This window comes from Gekko japonicus, unplaced genomic scaffold (assembly GCF_001447785.1).
Source record: "Gekko japonicus isolate JY-2015 unplaced genomic scaffold, Gekko_japonicus_V1.1 scaffold479, whole genome shotgun sequence".
NCBI classification, from domain to species: Eukaryota; Metazoa; Chordata; class Lepidosauria; order Squamata; family Gekkonidae; genus Gekko; species Gekko japonicus.
In genome coordinates, this window is record NW_015169185.1 from 615,234 (window position 1) to 637,619 (window position 22,386).

Sequence of the window (22,386 nt, forward strand, 5' to 3'; positions counted from 1 at the left end):
AGACTGATCATTTTATTTTGGCTATAAAATTTGCAGATCTCCATCACAGTGAAGTCTACATGAGGATATATATATGAAAAATAACGTTAGCCATCACTGCACCTTGGAACTCTTGTTATGGACTTCAGCTAGTATAGAGGTTAATGCTGAAATAAGACTGTCATGTAAGCATGAACCATGACACCAAGTCATGAATATTAGTGCAATGGCCTTGATTTTAAGCATATCATATGGAGTTTAGTGAAATATTGTACAAGGCAGTTTAATGTATGTAATCAAATAGGCTATAAGAGGCAGCAGTTAGTAGCAACAGACATGAGTTACTGCTGTTACATATAGTTCTGTGTCTGTGTCACATTTCATTTTTGGGAGTACATTAAATTGATACACTGATACTATTAAATTAATTTGGGAGATTTTATTTAAACAAACTGGTACAAGTTGCTGAGTCATTCTTGATGATTTTCAGGGTAGAAGTAGCCTTTTCATTTTGCACAAGGCATCTAAAATTATGGCTCTTTAATTGCATACATAGAGGGAAAGTCCATTTCAAACACACTTCGGTAGCATCTCCTGACAGTCAGAAACAAGACAAATTGACACATAAACATTTGTCTGGTCATCTCCAAGAAAAATGTAAAACTTGAAATACCTCAAATTATATACAATTTATATCAATAGAAAAAATAAAAAGGGTGTGTGTTTCTTAACAATTGTAATGTTTGTGGGTTGGCATTTGGAACTAATTGGATTTTTTCTGGTTTTGGCTATCTCCCAATTCCCATATTGCAATGACATTAAAATACAGCAAGAAGAACAGAAAGTGCAAGCAGGATACAGCTGAGACAGCTACTGGAAATAAATCTGGGAGCTTTTGTGGAGGATCCACTGTAGCGCTCATTAAAGTCAGGGTGCCCATCAGAGTTATTGAGACAAGGAACTGAAAGGAGGAGAGAAAAAAGGTAGACTGGTTACCACTGATTTACAATGTGCAATAAGTAGTTTCATTGCTTAGGTGCTCTGTTTTCATCATCCTTATGGAGGATATTTCAGTAAATACAATGTGTCTCTAACATGACATCTTATGTTCCAGTCGCCAGTAGGGGTGTGCGCTCAGTATAAACCGAGCCAAAAAAATACCCAATAAATACATTATTGGTATTTATTGGGTATTTACTCAGCCACATACCGAATGCCCTACTGATTCGGCTATCTGAAAATAGCCACCCTGAAAAATCCCAAAAATATTTGTGATTTTTCAGGACTGCTGGATAGCTACAATCAAAGGACACTCGTGGCTTGCAAAAAGCATTTAAAGGGACTGCAATCCCTTTAAATGCCTTTCCCCCACCTCCAATGGAAACAATGGAGGATGGGGCAGCTCTATTGGGCAGTCCGGTTTAAACTTGGCTGACCAACAGAGCCTGCAGGCAGAACTCTCCCTGCAGAATTGGCTCCTGGGTGGGTTCTGTTGGGCAGTCCGGTTTAAACCAGGCTGCCCAGCAGAGCCCTAGCCAAGCCTGCAAGGAGAAGACTCGGCTTGGGCTGGCTGCAGCCCAGGATCGGCCAGGGCAGTGGGAGCTGACAGATCCATGCTGCCTCAGCTGGGGCTGGCTTCATTTTGCAGTTCAGTTTTAACCAAGCTGCAAAGAGGAGCCAGCCCAGAGCTCTCAGCTCCCGCTAGTCCAGCTGATCCTCTTGTGTTTTTCTTCTCAGGTCCACTGGACTGGAAAAAATTCAGGAATCCTGAATATTTCCTGAATCTGAATACCATACTGGTTTTGCGTCTAGGAAATATTGAGTAATAAAGATATATTTTGGATTCACTATACTCCAACAAAAATACCGTGGTTTTTTTGTGAACCCCTAGTTGCCAGGGTTGATGCGAACACTAACATTAAGTAACTATAGAACCTCTGACAGCAAAGGATTTCTAATATCTGTTGTGCACAAAAGTTGTCCTTTTCAGTAATGGGGAGGGATGCTATTGCATGATGGTGGATTCCATTTTATCATTTTTTAATGGTTATGGTTATGAAGTTCTTATTTCTGCCTAAATATTCCAGCAGCAAATTTTACAAAGAGTAGGCTTTATGGCAATAATCGAACCAGAGGGGAGGGGCACTTAGCAATTCCATACGATGGCCTGTGCTGCATTTAAATACAGAAGCAGAATTAAAGTGCATATCCCTTTGGAAACTAACGCACAGAAGATGGGAGAAAATTTTGTATAAATTACTTACTGAACTCTTCATAACATTTGGAAATGTTCTAAGCCAAGGAATGTATTTCCTGACAGAAGCAGAAAATGTTTTCAGCTGCAGATCATCTTCAGAAGTTTTTTCAAAGATTGAAAAAGAAGTTGTACATGCGGTAAGAAAGGCCAGTGTTGTCACAGTGTAAGAAAGCAGTAGGCCATCCTTCAGGAGAAGAGGGAGCATGCTGTTGAGAAACATAGTAATGAACGTATGCTCTCTCGAGACTGCCCTTCAAACAACTTATGAAGGAACATGTGTCCTTAAAAAGTCTTCAGTAAAGTCAAGATGGAAATAATTCTTTAGAGATATTATCATCAAGACTCACCTGAATGTTGAAACAAGCAGAAACCATACAGACATAAAAGGAATTTCGTTTATAACTAAGCAGACTGGTCTAAGGAGAAAACAGAAGCACATAAACATTGTCAAAGTAACATTTTAGCTGGTGAGTACCCAAGTGGTGAGTACCTCTTACAGTAAGCCTTACTGTGGATATTCCCCCACAGGAGACCACTTGGGCATCTTCCCATTAGGGTTAGTGAAGAGTTTTTCTATTCATACAACTGCTGCCAGTGGCCACATGGCATATCACATGCAATAGCAATCTTGAAACGGAGTATGTTATGGAGGGTTAACAGAAAGTTTAAAAAGTGTTCGTTTTGGAACCAAGTCCCCCAAACTCCAACTTGACAGAACTGTGATGCAGGCACCAAGTTTTGTGGTTTCTACAGTGTATGACTTCAGCGTACCCAATATTCCACAAACTGGCATAAATCAGGAAACTACCTAACTTAGTTGTTTCTTCTCCCACTTCTCAATAACCTTTCTACTTCTCGACCTACTTTCCCACACTGGTGAAAGGAAAGCAAGAACTCCATAGCCTGAGGGGGACTCTGTAACATCACCCTTTTGAAAGCAGGATTTGGTTTTACAAGGCAAGGACATAAAGGTCACCACCTTGGGCAGCAAATACCAGCTGCTCTTTCACACACACTCTCTCTGAGGAAGTGCTATAAAGATGTCTAGTTATTCCAACCTTCTAAATATTTTATACTCCATTTTTGGATTTTAAAAAGACCCTGGAATTACAAGGATGTGCTAATCCCTCCGAAAGGACAGTGCAAGTTGTTCTCTGGCTTTGAGGGCTCGAGCCTTATTCTCAGTGAAATTCCATGACCCATTGAATCAGCACAGCTGTTTAAAAATTGGCCCATATCACACATAGATATTCCCTATGCCAATAGGCAAGGAGCAAAATATTTTCTGTATCTAAAATGCTACTTACATTGCAACTAGAAGAATAGATTTTTCATGCACTTGGAATGAGAAGAGAAAGAAGGACAGTGCACAGGTAGCCTTTTAAAAAGAAAGTTAACAAGTGTTAATTAGGGGGCAACAAAGGTGTTTTAATTTCCACAATCATGTCAATATTCTTTAATATTTGTTCAGCAACAGCAGCTAATGTATTTATGTCTACACACTGAAAGGCAAAAGTCACTAGGACATTTGACCAAAGGTCTGAAAAATTCATGTGTGCATGTGTGTGGCCTAGGTGAATTTGGGCCCAGATAGTAGGGGCACCCAAAACACCCAAACATGACCTGAGTGGATGGGTGGATTCATATGGGGAAAAGTGGTCCTTAATGCATGCTGGCCCCAAGCCATATAGAGCTTTAAATGTCAGTACTAGTTCCTTGCATTGAGCCTGCAAACAAATTGGGAGCCAGCATAGATGGAACAAGATTAGAGTGATATGGCTGCTATGATCCACCCCAGTCAACATTCTGCTGCATTTCAGCTTATTAACCTTCACCATCTCAAAACTGCCTCCACACACCTGTTCATAGTTTCCATAATCTTTCTGGGATCTGCAGGAGGCCTGAATAGAGCTCAGCCCAAATCTCCAGATGACCTCTCCCAGTGGCTTCAAGCATGGGGGACAAGACAGAACCTTTCAGGACCCAAAAGGCCAGAGGACAAGGGGTGAGCCATAGCCTCCTCACATCACACTCTGAAACCTACGTTCAAGGGAGGACCAAAACCACCACAAAATGGTGCCTTCCAGACCCAATCCTGAAACAATCTAGATGGATACCATGATCAATTGTATCAAAAACCTATGAGTGGTCCAGGAGAATAGGGTTCCACTTCCTCTGTCCATTTCCTGTCACAGGTCATCCACCAGGGCATTACTAATGAGCCTCTCATGACTGTTGCAGAACAGCTCATGAAATCTGGTAGTGAGTCACATGTAAAAAAAATAATAAAAAGCACTGATAGGGCATATAACAAAAGTGAAAAGAACTCTCACCCAAATAAAGCTTTTGTCTGTAATAAATATTTTTGAATGGAATTACTATGTACAGCTTAAAGATGTTTTTCTTCTCAAATCTTGTATAATGGAAAGCAAGCATTTTTAAAAATTCCACTTTTAAACTCCTAGACTAAGATGCTTTATTTGTTTTAAGCAGTTTCTAAAAATATACAAAATGATACAATCTGTTTGGCACTAGGGGTGGGCATGAACCGGAAAAATCCAGGTTCAATTTTGTTCATGGGGTCTTCCCGCCGCATGGACATCCCCACCATGGCCAGGAGAAAGTGGGGAGATCTCCTGAGAAGGGTCTCCCTTTCTCTTGGCTGCAGCGAGCCTCAGTCAGGAGCAAGTGTGTGTGTGTGTGTGTGTGTGTGTGTGTGTGTGTGTGATCTCCTGGGAAGGGACTCCCTTTCTTCTGGCTGTGGCGAGCCTCTGCCAGGAGAAAGGGGGGGGGATCTCCTGGGAAGGGACTCCCACTTTTCTCCCAGCTGAGGAGATCTCCCAGGAAGGGTCTCCATTTCTCCTGGATGCAAGGCATTTCAGTGATTCCTTTTGCTCCTCCCGGCTTGGAAGTGGGGAGGGGGGGAAGCAAGAGGGATTGCTGAAATGGCTTGCATCTATTTCAGCTTAACAGCGGAGGGGTGCACCAGCCCCACTGTTAGGCTGAAATGGATGCAGTCTACATGAGACTGAGAGCATGATTAGGTTCTTGTATACTCAGTACCTGACCTGGCCTTGTGATTGTAACTGGTCCTTCTTTCAATGGGATTCCTTTCATTATATTTGCTCTGTATTAGTCAAATGGTAGTCAACATTTTTGTAGATATAGTCAGATGTCTTAACTTGAAGGCCTCACAGTAAAGTCTAAGGTTAGTTGTTTCCAAGCCTCTCTTTAAAGACACACCTATACTCACTTAAATATAACTATTCAGAAACAGTAAGACAACAATGAAGATAGTAACCAACAAATAAAACTTAAGGATAAAAAAATTCACACCGCAAATATCCTACTAAGCAAGGTGAGATTGGCTGTTTCTCAACATCTGATGCTATTAAATAAGTTTTCAAAGAAGCATACATGGTTGTTTTAATTGTCCCTATAATTTTCAGTAATGAGAATGTCTTTGTACTTCTAGGTCTTAAAGACTACTTTAAAATGGGATAGTTTGCTTAGGCTTTTAGTATTTTTGTTCACACCAAGCACTTCTGATTTTTCTGGATCCACTGGGCTGATAAATATTTAAAGCCCGCATGCGGGGAGGGCGGGGTATAAATTAAATAAAATAAATAAATAAATAAATAAATAAAACACCCCCCCTGACAATGCTCCCATTTTCCTCTCTAGAAGTCTGAAATAAGTAGTTATCCAATTTGGGGATGGAGGGGAGTGTTTATACTTTCTCAGGTTATGGAGTGGTAAGTAAGAAACCCATGCATTATTCTAAGCTCCAATGGGGCTGCTAACTGGATCGTGGTACTTTAGGCTACCAAACACACATAATTAGTGCTCTTCATTCCCAGGGACAACTGCGGGGTCATTTTCCTTACTACGGGTTTATTGATTTGTGACTCTGACAACATGGCTAGGCGGACCGCACTGACAAAGTATTTACGGAGAAGAGTAAACATTGTGAAAATAAATCTCATACCCTGTAGTGTATCTATTGCCGACCACGTGGCACAAAAAGGCTCCATGCGGCCAGGCTAAATCTCCGAGCTTCGCTCCTTAGAATAATGGGTTTAGCGGATCCTGGCCCGCCCCAATCAGAGGGCTAGGCTCCCGGCCGAGAACCTATGGAACTCTCGGCCACTGTAAATAGCCAATTACTTGTGTGGGGTGTGTTTTGGGTGTGGGGTTTTCGGGGATATAAACCGGCCTGCGAGCCAGGCATAGTTGTCTTGTTCTTCCCGAATAAAAGTCTTAAGAGCTGAAATCACGAGTATGTCTAAGGACTTTTCCTTAGTTCCAGCATGTGTTCAGTAGACAAAATGTGTTTTGGTCTTCACCACACAAACCAACTTTCAAACAGTGATAAAAAATTAAAGAAATTCTTGTGGGAGGGTTACAGTAAGGAAAGAAGCTTCAGTTGCGACTGATGGAAGAATTATTCATATTCTTCTACAGATACGACACTACTTTTTTCTAATCTCTGAATATGCAGACAATAAAGCATAAAGATTTGGTCAGTTCTGAGAAAGAGAATGGTTAATCTTCAGATGCTTTAACACAAGGATAAGCAACTTTTTTGGGTCCAAGTGCCATAAAAATGCAGCGTCTACTTGCCAACAAATAATATGGGGCAGGGATATGATGACTGTACATGAGCAAGCTGAGCCCTAGTGGTACTGCAAGCATCTCTTGGACTTAACTAGTAGCTGTGCAGATCTGGAAGTGATAATGGGTATAAGCCATGCCTGTTGTCTTCTCCCACATCACTGGCCCAACAGTGCTGGCAGTACCTTGATTGATTGAGCAAAGATCAAGCCCTGAGCACCAAATAAAATCATATGGAGTGCCAGGCTATGTTAGCACGTGTGCCAGAGGTTGCCTACCTCTACCCTAAGAGTTTACATGGTCCATTTCCCTGCTACCCAGGCCTCTAGACAAAACTGAGCCTATAGTTAGAACACTTCAATCAGAGACATCTGGTAACTAGTAATGTGAAAAAAATATGGTCACAATTACCAAATAATATCTCACTTGTAGGCAACACCCACTGGCAGAAGACATCTGAGAATCTGAGCAGAGATTGCCTGCCCTGCCTTCTTCTAGCCAGCAGGCAACCATTGCAATTCTTGTTCCAGCTGATGTTGCAACATGCCAATGAGGACAACAGCATGTGAGCTTTGGACTTTTCAGGTGCATTCTTTCTATTAAAGGCTCTATCTCTATTACATCTAGGCATAACATTCTGCTCCCATATAACACAAGCCATTAAATCCCAGCTGGACTCCTTATGCAAGCACAGAACAAGGAGGGTGAGCAACTGCTAAACACTCCGTAGTCACAGGATGCTTCATGCATCAATGCAACATAATCATACAGACTTCAGGCTGTGGCTGATCCAATATTCAGAGATCCACTGTGATTGATTTTGTCATTGCTCAGAGATGCAATGGGTTATAGGGAACCTTCTTTGGTTCTTTCCAATAAAAACAGGTTGCTTACCTGTAACTGATGATCTTCGAGTGGTCATCTGTGCAGTCACACCTATGGGATCTAGTGCGCCTGATCGGTGTTGTACAAAGCTCACAACGGGATTTTCATGCCTCCACCCTGAGCCTGCGCAGGAACCCCAACTGTGCATGCCCAGGGGGGTGGGAGCGTGGACATCCCGCCAGTTCCTTCTGACCACTATCAACCAAAGTCGTGTAAGGAAAATGACTGAGGATAACAGCAGTGGAGAAGGACGGGCGGGCGGTGTGACTGCACAGATGACCACTCGAAGATCATCAGTTACAGATAAGCAACCTGTTTATCTTCTTCGTGGTCTCTGTGCACCATACCTATGGGAGATTGAAAAACAGTGGCTCACCTGGAGGTGGGCGCTGTCAGGCTCAGTGCTCCACAGAGGACAAGACCAGATGACCCAGATCGACCTTATTCTGTGCACGAACGTCTAATGCATAATGTTTAATTAACGTGGTTAGCGTGGACCACATGGCAGCTCGACAGATAGAGGACAGCAATGCGCCCTTCATGAAAGCTGTGGAGGTTGCCATTGTCTTGGTAGAATACACTGTACTGAAGGTCGCAGGAAGCCATAGGTTCGAACGGCTTTCTCGTGAGGTGGCGGAGCACCAAGGGTAAATCCCAAAATGGTGTTGGAGCCCTCACAGGGGGATACAACCGCATGAGCCCTTGAAGGAACTTCTTTGAAATGGGATGTGCAAATATCGAATAACCGTCCAATCCTTTGTGGTAGGCAGAAATGGCTGCCAGATAGACCCTAATAGATGAGTGGCAAAGGCCCTGATCACCGAACGACAGGAGGAACTCTAGGATCTTATCCAGGCTCACAGACCTCGGTGAAGTAATTGGAGTCTGCAAGAATGAAAGGAACCTAAGCCACTTCCTCTGATAGGAAAGATGAGTGGACGCCTTTCTAGAATTAATAAGAACTTCTGAGACACCTACCAAGCTGTCAGTTTCAGATTGTCTACGCTGACGTAAAGAAGTGATGCATTTTCCACTAGAAGGAGATCCGGCTCTCTGGGGAAGTGGTGGTACCTGCCCCTCGCGAGTCGGAGAAGAGTGGTGAATCACAGTTGCCTGGGCCACCATGGAGCCACTGGGATACAGTTTGGCCTGACTCCGGCTAGTTTCTGCACTACTCGTAAGAGGAGGGGTAGAGGAGGGAACATATAGAGGAGTGTCTCTCCCCACAGGTAGAGGAGGCCATCTCCTAGAGAGAGAGGGTCCGCTCCCCCCCAACTGCAAAAGAAAGGACACATTGCGTTCCTTCTGGAGGCAAATACGTCTATCTTTGGACTGCCCCATTTCTGAAAGAGTGGGCGAAGGTACGTCCAACCCAGCTCCCACTCATGATGCTGAGTAAGACCCCTGCTGAGAAGGTCTGCCTTCACATTGCAGGTCCCTGGAATGTGAGTGGCCACAGGGAAGATTTCGTTGTCCATACACCATTTCCAGAGGGTGATTGCCAGAGACACTGTCCCACCTTGACGATTGACGTAGCTGAGCGCCGTCGTATTGTCCGTCCGAACAGTTACGCAATGCCCTTGAAGGATGGGCTGGAAATAGTTCAGTGCCAGCAGAGCAGAGTCAATAGAGGAGTGGAACAGGCCATCACCGTCAAAGGGGAGATCTTCTATGTATGCCCTGGTATCAGGTGGCAAAGAAGTTGTTCTCAGCCAGGAGTGCCTACGAAGGGCGACCGCTGAAGACATAGTTTTGGAGAAAGTATCCAGTGAGTGCTTAGATGAATTCAGAAGCTGCTTCGCCAGAACCATGCCTTCCTTTTCTGGGGTTTGGGCTGCTTGAGTTTTGTCCTCAGGAAGAAAGGGCAAGATGTCAGAAAGTTGTTGCCATAATGCATACTGGTACCTACTCATACATGCAATGCAATTGGATGTTTTGATTCCCAGGGCACCCGCTGAGTAAAAGCATCTCCCGAAAGCATCAAGCTTCTTGCTTTCCTTGTCAGAGGGAGTCATATGAGTACGTCTAGTTCTGGAAGAAGAGGAGACAACCATGGAGTTTGGTTTTGGATGGACGTGTAGAAAACCAGCTTCTTCCTCTTGCACTCTATACATGTGATCCAGTCTCTGTGTTGACACCGGTGCGGATAAGGGCTTCTCCCAGGGCATCTGCACTGTGTATAGGAGTACTTTCAACATCGGAAGGGAGATCCGTTCGCCATGGCGGTCGCTTCTCCTGATCCTACGGGAGAGGACTGCCAGAGCCCACAGTGAGGAGGGGACGCGATTGTCCACGCTACCCCTGGAGTCTCTGTAGGAGGCTCCTAGACATGGGGCGCAAGAAGGCTCTTTCTCTGGCAACCCTGCCGGCAAAGGGGGGGGGGCTTTCTCCATGCCCTGAAGGTCCTGCTGTGGAGCATCTCGAATGGGAATTAGAAGCACACACCGGAGCAAGTGTTGGTGGCCGAGTGATTTGCAAAGAAAAGCGGATCTAGCATTGAAATGTGAGTTGGAGTTTAAGCAAGAATCACCAAAAATTTAAGCGGAAACCCACCCTTTAAAAGCGGGGGGGGACTCTCGGAAGTGGGGGGGACTCTCCCCCGATAAGAAAAACTAAGTGAACTTTGCGTCTATGTGAAAAGGGGGGTGGAATACTGAAGCAAGAGAGACTGAAATAAAAGCATTTAAGAACTTACCACGCTGAGCTGGGAGAATTAGAGATTGTGATAACTTGGATAAAGTGTAAACAATCTTAAACATGGCGCCCATGAAGAAGGATGAGAAAGACAAAAAAGTAAAACCAAAACGTCTTGCCGGAACTGCTGGTCAAACGAGTCCTGCCCCTAGACAGGACACATCTACAGAGCTACAAAAGATGCTGACGGAAGCATTGCAACCCCTGCTGGAACAAGTGACAGCACTGCACAGCAAATTCGACGCACATCAATTGCAGATGACTGAAATAGCCAAAAAAAAACCACACAGATAAAACTGAACAAGAAGTAAAAGGTTCGACTCACAGCAATTGCGATTGACTGAAATAGCCAAAAAACCCCAGATAAAACTGAACAAGATGTAAAAGAAGTGGATACCAACATAAAAAAGCTTAAAAAACAATTGCAGGTGATGGAAGAAAAGAGATTGATGGAAGAGTCTCAACTGATAAAGTTACAAATGGAGAGAGCAAGTTATGTCTTAAGATTTCAAGGTGTTCCTGAAGAAAAATATGAGAATCTGAAACAGACTATGTGTGATGCATTAGGACCTATGGCAGATATAAAAACGGATACCCTACAAAGCGATATAGATATGATCTACAGATCGTATCCAGAATTTACAAGAAAAAATAATCTGCCTGGGGGAGTGATTAATTCTCAAAGCAACAAATGGATCTACCTTGAAGATCAAAGACAAAGAAATAAAAGTATTAAAGGACATCCCATTTGAAATAAGAAGGAAGAGGAGGAAATACAGAGACTTGGTGATATTTTTACAAAAAAAACATCCCCTACAGACGGTTAGTATCCGAAGGTACAATCTTCAAATTTATGGATGGGAAATAAAAAAATTGACTCTGTATAAAAGGCACGAGAATTTCTACATCTACATAGTGGTCCATCAGGAGAGGTTGAAGCTTAGAAAGAGGACAGCACCAAAGACAGTGAAGAAAAAGGAGAAGCAGCATCTTCAGACGAGGACTCAGACTCTAAATTAGGGGCAGCTGCCCCGAAGACAAGTTATCAGTTGAGAAAGCCGAAGTATAAAAAATAAGATGTTATCACACTCTAAAAGCTCTTAAAATGTTTTAAGTTTTATTTTGCTTTTTAAGAAGTCAGAAGTTGAGGTGTTTAAAGTCATATTATTAGTATAAACTGATTGTTAGATGACCACAATCCATGAATTTGAATTGAATTATGAGCTGTAAGCTAATTTTGCTAAGCAGTTTGTATGACAACCATTCTCTTGGGGGTTTAGTGGGTTTTCTTTACTTTCACCCATAGTATGTAGTTCCCTGCCCTGATTTTGTTGTAGTTTTTATAGTTTGTAGTTTATAGAAAATGCAAATTAAAAAATCCCCTACAGGGGGCACACAAAAAAAATTGGAAGGGAGATCGCTGTGGACGTGTCCATCTGGACGACATCATAAACCGTGTCCGATATCGATGGTTGAGGTTGGACGATAGACAGACCCAATGAATGAACCATTCTTTTGACTAAATCTCCATAAGAAGTCAAGTCCTCACATGGGGAGATTGGGAGGTCTTCGGAGACCTTATGTTTTGGAGAGGTATCTCCCTGTGAGATCTCACCCTCAGACTGGTCGACATTGGAAGCGACTGGAAAGGCCTCGGAAGGTGATGGAGACCTCTGGATAGGAATCGGCAGTGTATGAAGCTCCTTCGGAGTAACTGACGATGGTGGTGGAGGAGGCGATGGAAGACGAGGCGCGACTTGCCTCGGAGAAAGAGATTTCAGTGGTTTGGAGAGGGATGCGGAGGGTGGTGGATGACGTGGAGAGCGGGTCGAATGGTGGTCCCAATCCTCTGGTCTCATAGGCGTTAGCCAAGGCATTGATGCCGAAAGAGGGTAGGAAGAAAACCAGTATGGCATGTGGTGACGATGATCCCATGGGGGAAGCATCGATGAGTGATGTCGGTATTGGGTAGGAGAGCCCTGACCTGAAGGTGGCTTGGGCAAATAATTCCTCCTCGGTGATCGGGATGAGTGGTGCCGATCAAGATGGGCTGTATATTCATCCCATCGACCTCGATCATCCACGCAGAAAGGAGAATGGGATTGGTCATCGGGTCGATGTCGACGGTCCGGGCTGGAACGACCGCTGGTCCAGGAGGAAGCAGACATAGAGCGTCGGCCGACACCAGAAGCCACTATTACCTCACCTTCAGCTTCGGAAGCTGATACAGATGGGGAGCGTCGTCCAAGGTTCATGTGTTGTACCGGAGGGTTCAGCTGCCTGACTGGAGAGTCAAGAATTTCAATCAGTGGCATCAATTGTACATCCGGCAGCTCCAGTACGGACTGATGCGTCGATAGGGAGTGCGACTGCGATATTGTTGGCAGCACAGAGCCCTTAGGGAGTACTATGCTGCTCACCTTGTGAGACTTGGATGACTTGTGGGAGGTATGTTTCTCCAACTTATTCCTCTTCTGTTTCTTCACCGGTGTTGAGGCAGAAGAAGCAGACTTGGAAGAATGCTTCTTGGAGGGGGCTGGCCCCGTATCAGAAGCAGATTTGACTAGTCGAGGTGGTCTCGGCCTCGAGAGGGTATCCGTGGATTCTGGCGTCGATGTTGATGGTTTCGGTGGGGGAATCCGTCGATACCAATGACTTCTGAGGGAGTTTGGTCGACATATGAGGCACACCTCTTAAAACACCCCCACTTCTTATCCATAAACAGTTCCTCAGACGTGAGGGGAGAAGGGGAGGGGAGAGGGTTGATGGTCCGAAGACCACGGAAAGTTCTCACCCGCCTCCTCCTCTAACAGTTATTGACAAAAAGTCCAATATTCTGAGAAATAATCCAATGGAAGAAGAAAAACGAAGAATTCCCGAAGTGAGAATAGGAACAAGCACCAATCGACAAAAGCTGCTAACAGCGCGGCAGTCAGAAGAGAACTGGCGGGATGTCCGCGCTCCACCTCCCTGGGCATGCACAGTTGGGGTTCCCATGCAGGCTCAGGGTGGAGGCACGAAAATCCCGTTGTGAGCTTTGTACAACACCGATCAGATCAGCACACGTGCACTAGATCCCATAGGTGTGATATGCACAGAGACCACGAAGAAGATTAGTTCCATTTTGTAAAGATAAAGGGAGAGCAATGTTAGTATGACTGGGGGACATTTACTTTCAACACACTGGATAATATATTCTGACCTAGAAGACTCCTAAAGGTGACTCTTTGTGGTTTTCAAGGGCATCTCTATTTGCCAGATAGATTGCCCTATCAAACTGGAAATCTGAACCCTAGTAACTCGAAAACCAGTCAGAGGACCTCCTAGACTAAGATGTAAAGGGCAAGGTGGTATTAGCATACAAGGCCATGAGAAGTACTTCATGTCACACAATACAAATGGCTGAATCCATGATTGTAGTGAATGGAACTGCCCTTCCCTTTTTCACATGACCCCTTGTTTTATTTTCTCTGCTCCGCCCTCCCCAAGCTTTTCTCTCTAAACAGAAATAGTAGGAATGATTGGGGGGGGGGGAGAGGTCATCCATTGGCAAGATTTGTACTTATTGTAAAATGTACGCTTTAAATAGAAAAATTCGCTGTATACTTACCAAAGCATATTTAAATCCTTTTAGAGAAGGCTGCAGGGTTAGTTTAATACAACAGGGAAGTAGGCTCAGAAATGTTAAAGCAAAGCTATAAGGCAACAAAACATATTTTTACATATTAAAAACACACTAATTTAGCTACACTTGAATTCACATATTAATATAATTCAGTATTACTACTGTTTGTATTTATTGAATATGAAAACCAATAAAATGTATATAGCTCTTTTAACAAATTATCTCCTGATATCTTGTCTTCATATTTAAAACACAAGGAAAAAGCAACTTAAAACTATTTAAACAACTTTTACAGATGGGTGAAGTGGTGTCCCAATCTTACTTTATTACAATGTGCTAAAATATACTTTTGAAATCTTTCCAAAACATAATACAAACAAACTAAAAGCCAGTCAGGATTTCTGTTCTCACTTACCTCAGTTTAAGCTGTGTCTGGGATGACAGAACCGTCTTAATTTTGATAAGGACACTTAAGGTGCACCAAATATTGGCTACTTTATCCTGAAAAGATATTTTAAATGATGCATTATTTTCTGATGGGCATTATTTACATGATGAATGACGAAGACCCTCCAGATGAAGATCTAATGCCAAGATTAAGTGCAACACTTACACTTTTGTGACCTTGACTCAAAATTGTGCACACTGATTAAAAACAAGTGTTCAGTTAACAAAATCACACTTCTTAGATAAAAGGGCAAATTTCCTCACACTCATTGTAAATATTCAAATACAAAACCAAGTTTTCAGTTTTAAAAAATGAGAAACAAACTTTTTTCCCCAAATGTGAAGCCATGCTATATTTTGCCACATTCTGTTACTAGAACATATTTAGCTTTGCTTGCTAGTTGCTAGCAATGACAGAGTTAACCCCTAATAAATCAAGAAGTCTAAAGACATTAGCAGTTGTGCTAGGATCACTTTCCAAATTAAATTTGTAACCACACAGCTAGCATGCTCATGAAACTCATCCCTAAACAGCTGCTTGAATCACAGCTGTGTAGACATAACAGCAAGAAAGCTACTACCAACAACTGAGCTGTCCCTCCTTATTCACTTGCAAGTGTACAGAACGCACATTGCAAGTCTGCTGAAGGTGACAAGTGCTTGGCAGCACCCACAAACACATAAGATGCCTGCTTAATAGCCAGCAAGGTTTTACAACTATCAGCACTTGGAGGCATCTCTGTAAATGGGAACCAATTCAAAGACTCTGTCACAGGCACCCCAGTATAAACTTACTGCGCATTGCTTACATAGACAGTTTCTCAGTTTATCCAGATTAATATCTAAATCAGTCACTCCCTTGGTCAGCTCTGAAAATATTTCAGCTAACTTTAGACCCAAATTCTTGGGATATCCTGGATAAATTGAATGAAGCTTCTTTACTATTTAAAAAAAAGGGCCTTCATCAGTAAAACCTAGCAATGCGTAAAATAAACACACACACCAAATGGCTGACAGAACTCGGGCTTACACATTTCTATATAGTTTACCCTTGACACTTAGAAATAAGGAAGATCCTAATATTTTCTTTCACCATGCCAGCACCACAACTACTGTGGATACCAGGATTTTCAAAAGTAAATCTGCAACCAACTTCTATCACTATTTATCTCTAGTTCAGACCAGTCATGTTTGTAAATCAAACCACTCTACATTATTCTCAACACCTCTGGGCTTTACTTCATCAAAGCAAGCTGACACATTTTAACTTATATCAAATCAGGGCTTTCAATGTCTTTTGAAGTATGCAGCACTGCAGCATCAATCCAAAGACTATTTTGGAATAGTAAAAAAGAAAACCCAGAATAAAATTAATGCATTTTTAAAGATGTTAAGTAAGATAATAGTGCAAGGGCACTCTTAATTACTATGGAATCTATTTGAATGGAAAAAATGAATGTCTGAGCTATAGATCTGACGATGGGATAAATGCTGTCTACGCATATAATATCCTGAAAGATACCAGCTGAGCTAGGGGTTAAATACTGGATTAAATAACTGGCAAGAAATGACGGCCGGAGAAGGCAGATCATATTACTAGCCCTCTGGTGTATCTTCCACATGAAATCCCTAAGGGTCAAACTGAAGGTTTCTCAAGGGAGCTAAAAATATAAAACATTTACAAGAAGCTTGGAAGGGGAGGGGAAAAAAGAGAGGCATACCTCAAACAAACCTCGATCGACTGGAAAGAGCCTTCTAAGTACTTGTAAGATTTGCTCCACTTCTGTACAAAACGGAAGCCAGCAGAGAGCAAAAGAAATAACTACGACAGAACCGAGTTTCATTAACAACAGCAATCTGTAATATACAAAAGAAAATAATCCAAGCCTGAAGAGGAAAACGAAAAGGTCATGTGAAAGGAACTAATAATAATGTTTGCACATTTTAAGACTTGAAGGCTGACTTAACACCATGAGCATGAACATGCAATAAATAACCAAAAGTGAGAGATCTACCAGCAGTCAAGATCAGGGATAAGAAAACTGTTAAATGTCAAAAGACACACTAAACTTTTTATCTTCTAAATCTGGGTGTCCATTTGTGACCTGTGCTTAACTAATGACAGGTGTTGAAGAGAAAAGATAGTTGTGTGTATTTTGATACACTACGGACACTCTTAAAACTATTTAGTATGTTATTTAATGACTTAAGAGAAACATGTTCTACTGGGGGAAGGGGGAGTGAAGAATTATAATGACATGAATCTCTTCTCTAAAAGCTTAATCGAGAAATGAATGACATGCACAAATTCCCAAGGCAAGGCTGCCTAAGTGCATTCCAGATCCATTTTCTGGATACTCACCCCTTTCCCATAAGGCCCTTCTTGAAACACTTTCCCAGAAGATAGCAGAAGAAGGGCAAAGAATGATAGAGCTCCATTTGTTTATAGTTTATAGCTAAACAAAATGCTATTGAGCCCAAAAGATCCAAGTCATAGGACAGGCAAAGCACTCCCCACAAAGCAAAGCCGAGGCTCACAGAATTATATATGGTTTTCATGTTAAGGAAAAATCCCTTAGTAACGAGGTGATCAAGGATATACTTTAGCAAGATGATCTCCTGCTCACTATCAATAAGGTTTTTCTATGCCATAAACTGACCATATGATCCAGCCAAAACACTGAGGCCCAATGATTTAAAAGAGATAAAAAGGTAAAGGTAAAGGTTTCCCTGGCTCGAAAGCTAGTCAAATCCGACTCTAGGGGGCGGTGCTCATCTCCGTTTCCACGCCAAAGAGCCAGAGCTGTCCAAAGGCGTTCCTGTGGTCATGTGGCCAGCATGACTAAACGCTGAGGCGCACGGAATGCTGTTACCTTCCCACTGAAGCAATACCTATTTATCTACTTGCAATTTCTTGCTTTCAAAAAGCTAGGTTGGCAGGAGCTGGGGCTAGAGATGGGAGCTCACTCCGTCCCACAGGACTAGGGTCTCAAACTGCCATACTACAGACCTTCTGGTTTGCAGCTTAGCATCTTAACCTCTGAGCCACTGTGGACTCTTAAAAGAGATAGCACATGCTAAATTTTCCAGGTGAAATCAATGCGTCTTCAAAGTGCTTAACTTCGTCTGAATTGTACTCTGAGTATTCCAGATCTGAAGGATAGAGCCTGAAACCACATTGTTTGTCTCTCCTCCATAATGTCTCCCATTACTGGAGCCCAAAGGGAAGCAATCCCAGAAGAGCAGCTTAGAGAACATACCAACTCCCCTGAAATCCACAGTCTTGCCCTCACCCAGTTCCAGCCTGGCATTTCATCTGGTTTGCTATACATGCACATCACTTGATGGTTCACTCCTGAGCCTATAAACAGGATCCACTGAATTGTATTTTTTTACGTTTTATTTATTGATTTTTTATAAAACAAAGTTCTCAAATATACATACATCTTCGAGTCATTTATACATTTTTCAACCATGTATACAGTCCCACCCATCTCAGCTCAAACAGTTCTTCATGTTTCCCTTGTAGCATTAAATTTAACTTGTCTATTTCCGCTATTTCCAACAACTTTTTTATCACTTCCTCTCGTTTTGGGATAATCTCTTGTTTCCAATACTTTGCCCATAAGATCCTTGCTGCCGTTATTATGTATAATATGACATATTTGTCGTTATAATTTATACCATCCGGAAGTAAGTTAAGTAAAAATATTTCTGGCACTAGGTCTAACTTCATTTTGCATATTTCTTGTATCCTTTTCTGTATGCATATCCAATATTTTTGAATTTTTGGACACCGCCACCACATATGATAAAACGTTCCATCACTGAATTGTATTTTTGACAAAACGGCAGGTGATATCAGACACCTGTCTCCAGTGTTTAATATACACAGCTCCCATTTCAGTTATCAAGTGTGACACACTTGCATGTGAACTCACTCATGCTTACACCACCCATTTCACATTGAATGAGGACCAAAACAGACATGATATTGGGAGATCCTTGACCAGATCTTCCCAGTGTTTTTAAAAGTCTAATAGCTGCTATGCAGGAGCTCAGTTCAGGCACATGTATGCTGTTCAACCCTTCAAGGCTTTGTTGAATGAAACCACATTCAATCCTTCAAGATTTTGTTAACTGAAACCACCTTGCCTCCCATACTGTTAGCTCTGGAGGAAAAGACCAGCACCCTCCCACTCTCATCTCTCCCTCCCCCCTTTCCATACCTAACAACAGCTATGGGGACAGTAAATGAAATCACACAGTAGTGGAAGCATTGAACTCCTTCTCCTGCAAGCAGCTATTAAATGTTAGGAAAACTGAATCACAGACCTGCCAGTGTCAGATCTGTCTTGGCTCTGAGTGCATGCTGTCACAATCACTACACCAGTTTGGTGTAGTGGTTAAGTGCACGGACTCTAAACTGGGAGAACCGGGTTTGATTCCCCACTCCTCCACTTGCACCTGGCTGAATGACCTTGGGCAAGCCATAATTCTGGCACAGCTGTTCTTGAAAAAAGAGCAGTTTCTGTCAGAATTTTCTCAGCCCCACCTACCTCACAGGGTGTCTGTTGTGGGGAGGGGAAGGGAAAGGAGTTTGTAAGCTGCTCTGAGACACCTTTGGGTAGTGAAGGGAGGGGTATAAATCCAATCTCCTCCTCCATGTAACAGGAACAGATCTCTGTGATCGTGTAATGACTCTAGGTTAGATCCTACAATCCCTTGGTGCAAGCATTCTCCGTCACCCAGCAGTGTATTCCTGGTATCACAGGATCCATTTGGATTAACAGCCATACAGACCAGGGGTTGCACTGGGGAGGTGTGAAGGGGGCACGTCCTTTCTCCCTGTTCTGCAAGTACCCGCTCTGCTAACACATATCTCCCAGATCTCTCTCTCTCTCTCTCTCTCTCTCTCTCACACACACACACACACACACTCTGCATGGGTATTCATCCATGTAGGACCCATGGCCCCAAGAATAAATTTTCTGGAAGTCAGAAGGGACTGCTGGTGAGTGAAAAACATGGGAAAGATCCATGGTTTTCTGCAGACAGAAAATTACCTACATAATCCAAACTCAATGTGTCTTTTTTCACTAATCCTACAAAATTTTAAAAATATTTTTATATTTATATATAAGATTTTAATAGGATTAGTGAAGTTCATGAGAAAGACACATTATTATGGATTACATAAATAAAATCACCCTACAATTATATATATTAAGAGATGTAATCATACAGGGGAAGTATGCAAAATACAAATATTTATAGGCAATGTTAATCCTTGTTCACTGTATAAAAAGATTGGTGTAGAGTTACAGAATCAAGTTTGTAGGTATTCTGCCATTACAGAATATGTAAGGATACTGAAAATGTCCATAATCAATGAGAATAAGGCCTGGATACAGCAATATGCACAGAGCAGTAGCGATCTGTGGAAATAAAAAGACATTTTTTTAAAGTTACCTAATCTTGTAATAGATCATCATGCCCTAAATAGAGCATATGATGGGTATCAGCCAATTTGCTTCACTTCTGCCATCTAAAAAGAGGCAAGCAAGACTATGTCAAGTGCACAACTTTTTGTATTGCTATTTCACAAAAGTAGCAAACGGCCAATATAAACATGATGTGCAAGATTCCTTGATCAGTATTTCCCTGGCCATGGGGAGAGAAAGCCTCAATCCTAATCAGGGCTACAGTATCACAGAAAACGTATTTTGTCTTTCCCAATGCACTACTATCAGTGTTCCTTCTAAGCTGAGTTAGTGTGAGCTAGCTCACAGTTTTTTAGCTTCCGGCTCACACATTTTCGTCTTTGCTCAGGAAGGATGGCTCCAGGGCAAACAAATTTATGCAGGAGCCCAGTCGCTCACCCACAGCTTTAATGCCAGTAGCTCACAAAGTAGAATTTTTGCTCACAAGACTCCACAGCTTAGAGGGAGCATTGACTACTATCCCAATATAACACTCCCCGCTCACCCCAGAGAAACACACTGCTAAGATTTCCCCTGAAGGGCAAGCAGCTACTATGGGAAAGGGGCTATTTCCAATGAAAAAATGGTGTATGGGGGGGTTAAATCCCTCTCCTCCTATACTACTGCCCAGTATCATGGCTACTAGTCAGCCTAGGTATCATTTTAGATATTCACAAGAAGAATTATTTGAAATTACCTCCAACACATCTGCATTCCTCACCATGAGATCTTGACCTGCTTCAGTTGTGACTTTGGAAGCAGACAACTGGATCGTGTAAAAAAGACCCCACGGGCAAGAGGGGGGATATCTCCTTCCTCCTACGGCAGCCGTCCAGTTCCCACTGCATGTTGCTCCTAAGGGCTTCCTGTTCTCCAGGAGCAGCATTTCAGGGGTATTTTGGGGTTCCTTCCCTAAGCTGTGCTTGCATGCATGGATTTAGATGGGATCAAGCCCAGATCTCACGTTGAGCCTCTTTGTAAATTAGAAAGAAATTAAGTTTTTTCTAACCCACATCTTTTGCAATCTACAGATTGGGTCAACCACCAGTGGATTTTGTTCTTGTAAAACATTCCAATAACTGATGTCATGACAATTTAACAAGAACAAATACTTATCCATTTTACATTACCAGAAAATATACTCTGATTACATTACATGAACCAATTTCACTCCTGCAGCTGAACAAAACATTGTATTCATACATAAAGCAAGATGTTTAAAAAAGCCAGGCCAACCTTCTTCTTGGTTGAGGTTTCCCTTAAATGGCAACAGTACAAGATTACTGCAGGTATGTAAACTAGCATATCAGCAACAAGAACTGCAAGACAGAAAAATTATGTGTAAAAACACACAAATATTATTTATCAATCTACAGGCAGTATGGCTTTTTTCCTCCTATGCTGCCTCATGACTGCTGACCTGCAATTATTATAAGTCTTATGACTGTTTGATTGTGGGTCAGACTATCACGACTGTTGCCTTTATACTTGTTTAACTGCGATTATTCTTGGCATTTTCACTTTCCATTTGCATTTGAAACTTAGGTGAATTTTTCGAAACAAATTACGAAAGTCAGTCAGGATTAACACTATAGTAACCCAGACATTAACTATATACTATTCAACCCAGGTACAAATGTTAGGCTGCAAATGCTCTCAAAAGAGCAGGGCTGGTTCAATACTTGACCTTTGTTCTAGAAGTGACAATATCCTTCTGCTGCAAAAGGATACAAGCATTATTAGTTATTTATTAGAACAAAGTTTGAGTCCAGTGGCACCTTTAAGACCAATGAAGTTTTATTTAAGGCATAAGCTTTTGTGTGCACGCACACTTCTTCAGTGAAACTCTGTTGGTCTTAAAGGTGCCACTGGACTCAAACTTTGTTCTGCTGCTTCAGACCAACATGGCTACCCCACCTGAATCTAGTTATTTATTACTTCTTGTTAGGATTGCCAGATGATCAAATGGAAATAGGCCTAGAAGTTTATAAAATTATGTATTATGTGGAGAAAGCAGATAGAAAGAAGCAGTAGGTCTTGAGGTCATCCAGTAAAACTGGTAGTAGATTCAGGACAAACAAAAAGCAGCCTCTCTTCACATTAATTTAAATAATTCACTGCAATATAGTTATGTTTAAGCATGTTAACTAGTTGGCAAATCAACTGGGTTTGTGAGTTGATCCCATAAAAGCTACTGCCATGACTTGTATTGTCTATATGTCTTTTTCTGGAAGACCAATACTAAGGCTCTTATATTGTAATGTCTTTGACAGAGTTTGTTCTCTGTGGCTGTGCTCAAGAAAGGGATTCTTAAAACGTGTAAAACTAACAGTCAACAGTTAACTTGTATTGAATTTTGTAACCCTGATGCACTAGTTTAATGGCTATTGTTAAAAGAATGC

General features: G+C 42.2%; 1 protein-coding gene across 1 annotated transcript in view; it reads right to left on the minus strand.

Annotated features, from left to right (window-relative positions):
- Window positions 1–343: 343 nt before the first annotated feature.
- ALG6 (ALG6, alpha-1,3-glucosyltransferase) overlaps window positions 344–22,386 on the minus strand; it is a 39,820-nt gene continuing 17,777 nt past the window's right edge. The window contains exons 6-15 of the mRNA XM_015416176.1: window positions 21,221–21,303; window positions 19,875–19,939; window positions 16,864–17,049; window positions 16,223–16,358; window positions 14,470–14,555; window positions 14,040–14,124; window positions 3,544–3,614; window positions 2,584–2,652; window positions 2,244–2,442; window positions 344–940 (exon numbers count right to left, since the gene is read on the minus strand). Coding sequence (XP_015271662.1) covers window positions 743–940; window positions 2,244–2,442; window positions 2,584–2,652; window positions 3,544–3,614; window positions 14,040–14,124; window positions 14,470–14,555; window positions 16,223–16,358; window positions 16,864–17,049; window positions 19,875–19,939; window positions 21,221–21,303 — 1,178 coding nt within the window. The 3' untranslated portion in view covers window positions 344–742. The remainder of the gene's footprint in view (window positions 941–2,243; window positions 2,443–2,583; window positions 2,653–3,543; window positions 3,615–14,039; window positions 14,125–14,469; window positions 14,556–16,222; window positions 16,359–16,863; window positions 17,050–19,874; window positions 19,940–21,220; window positions 21,304–22,386) is intronic.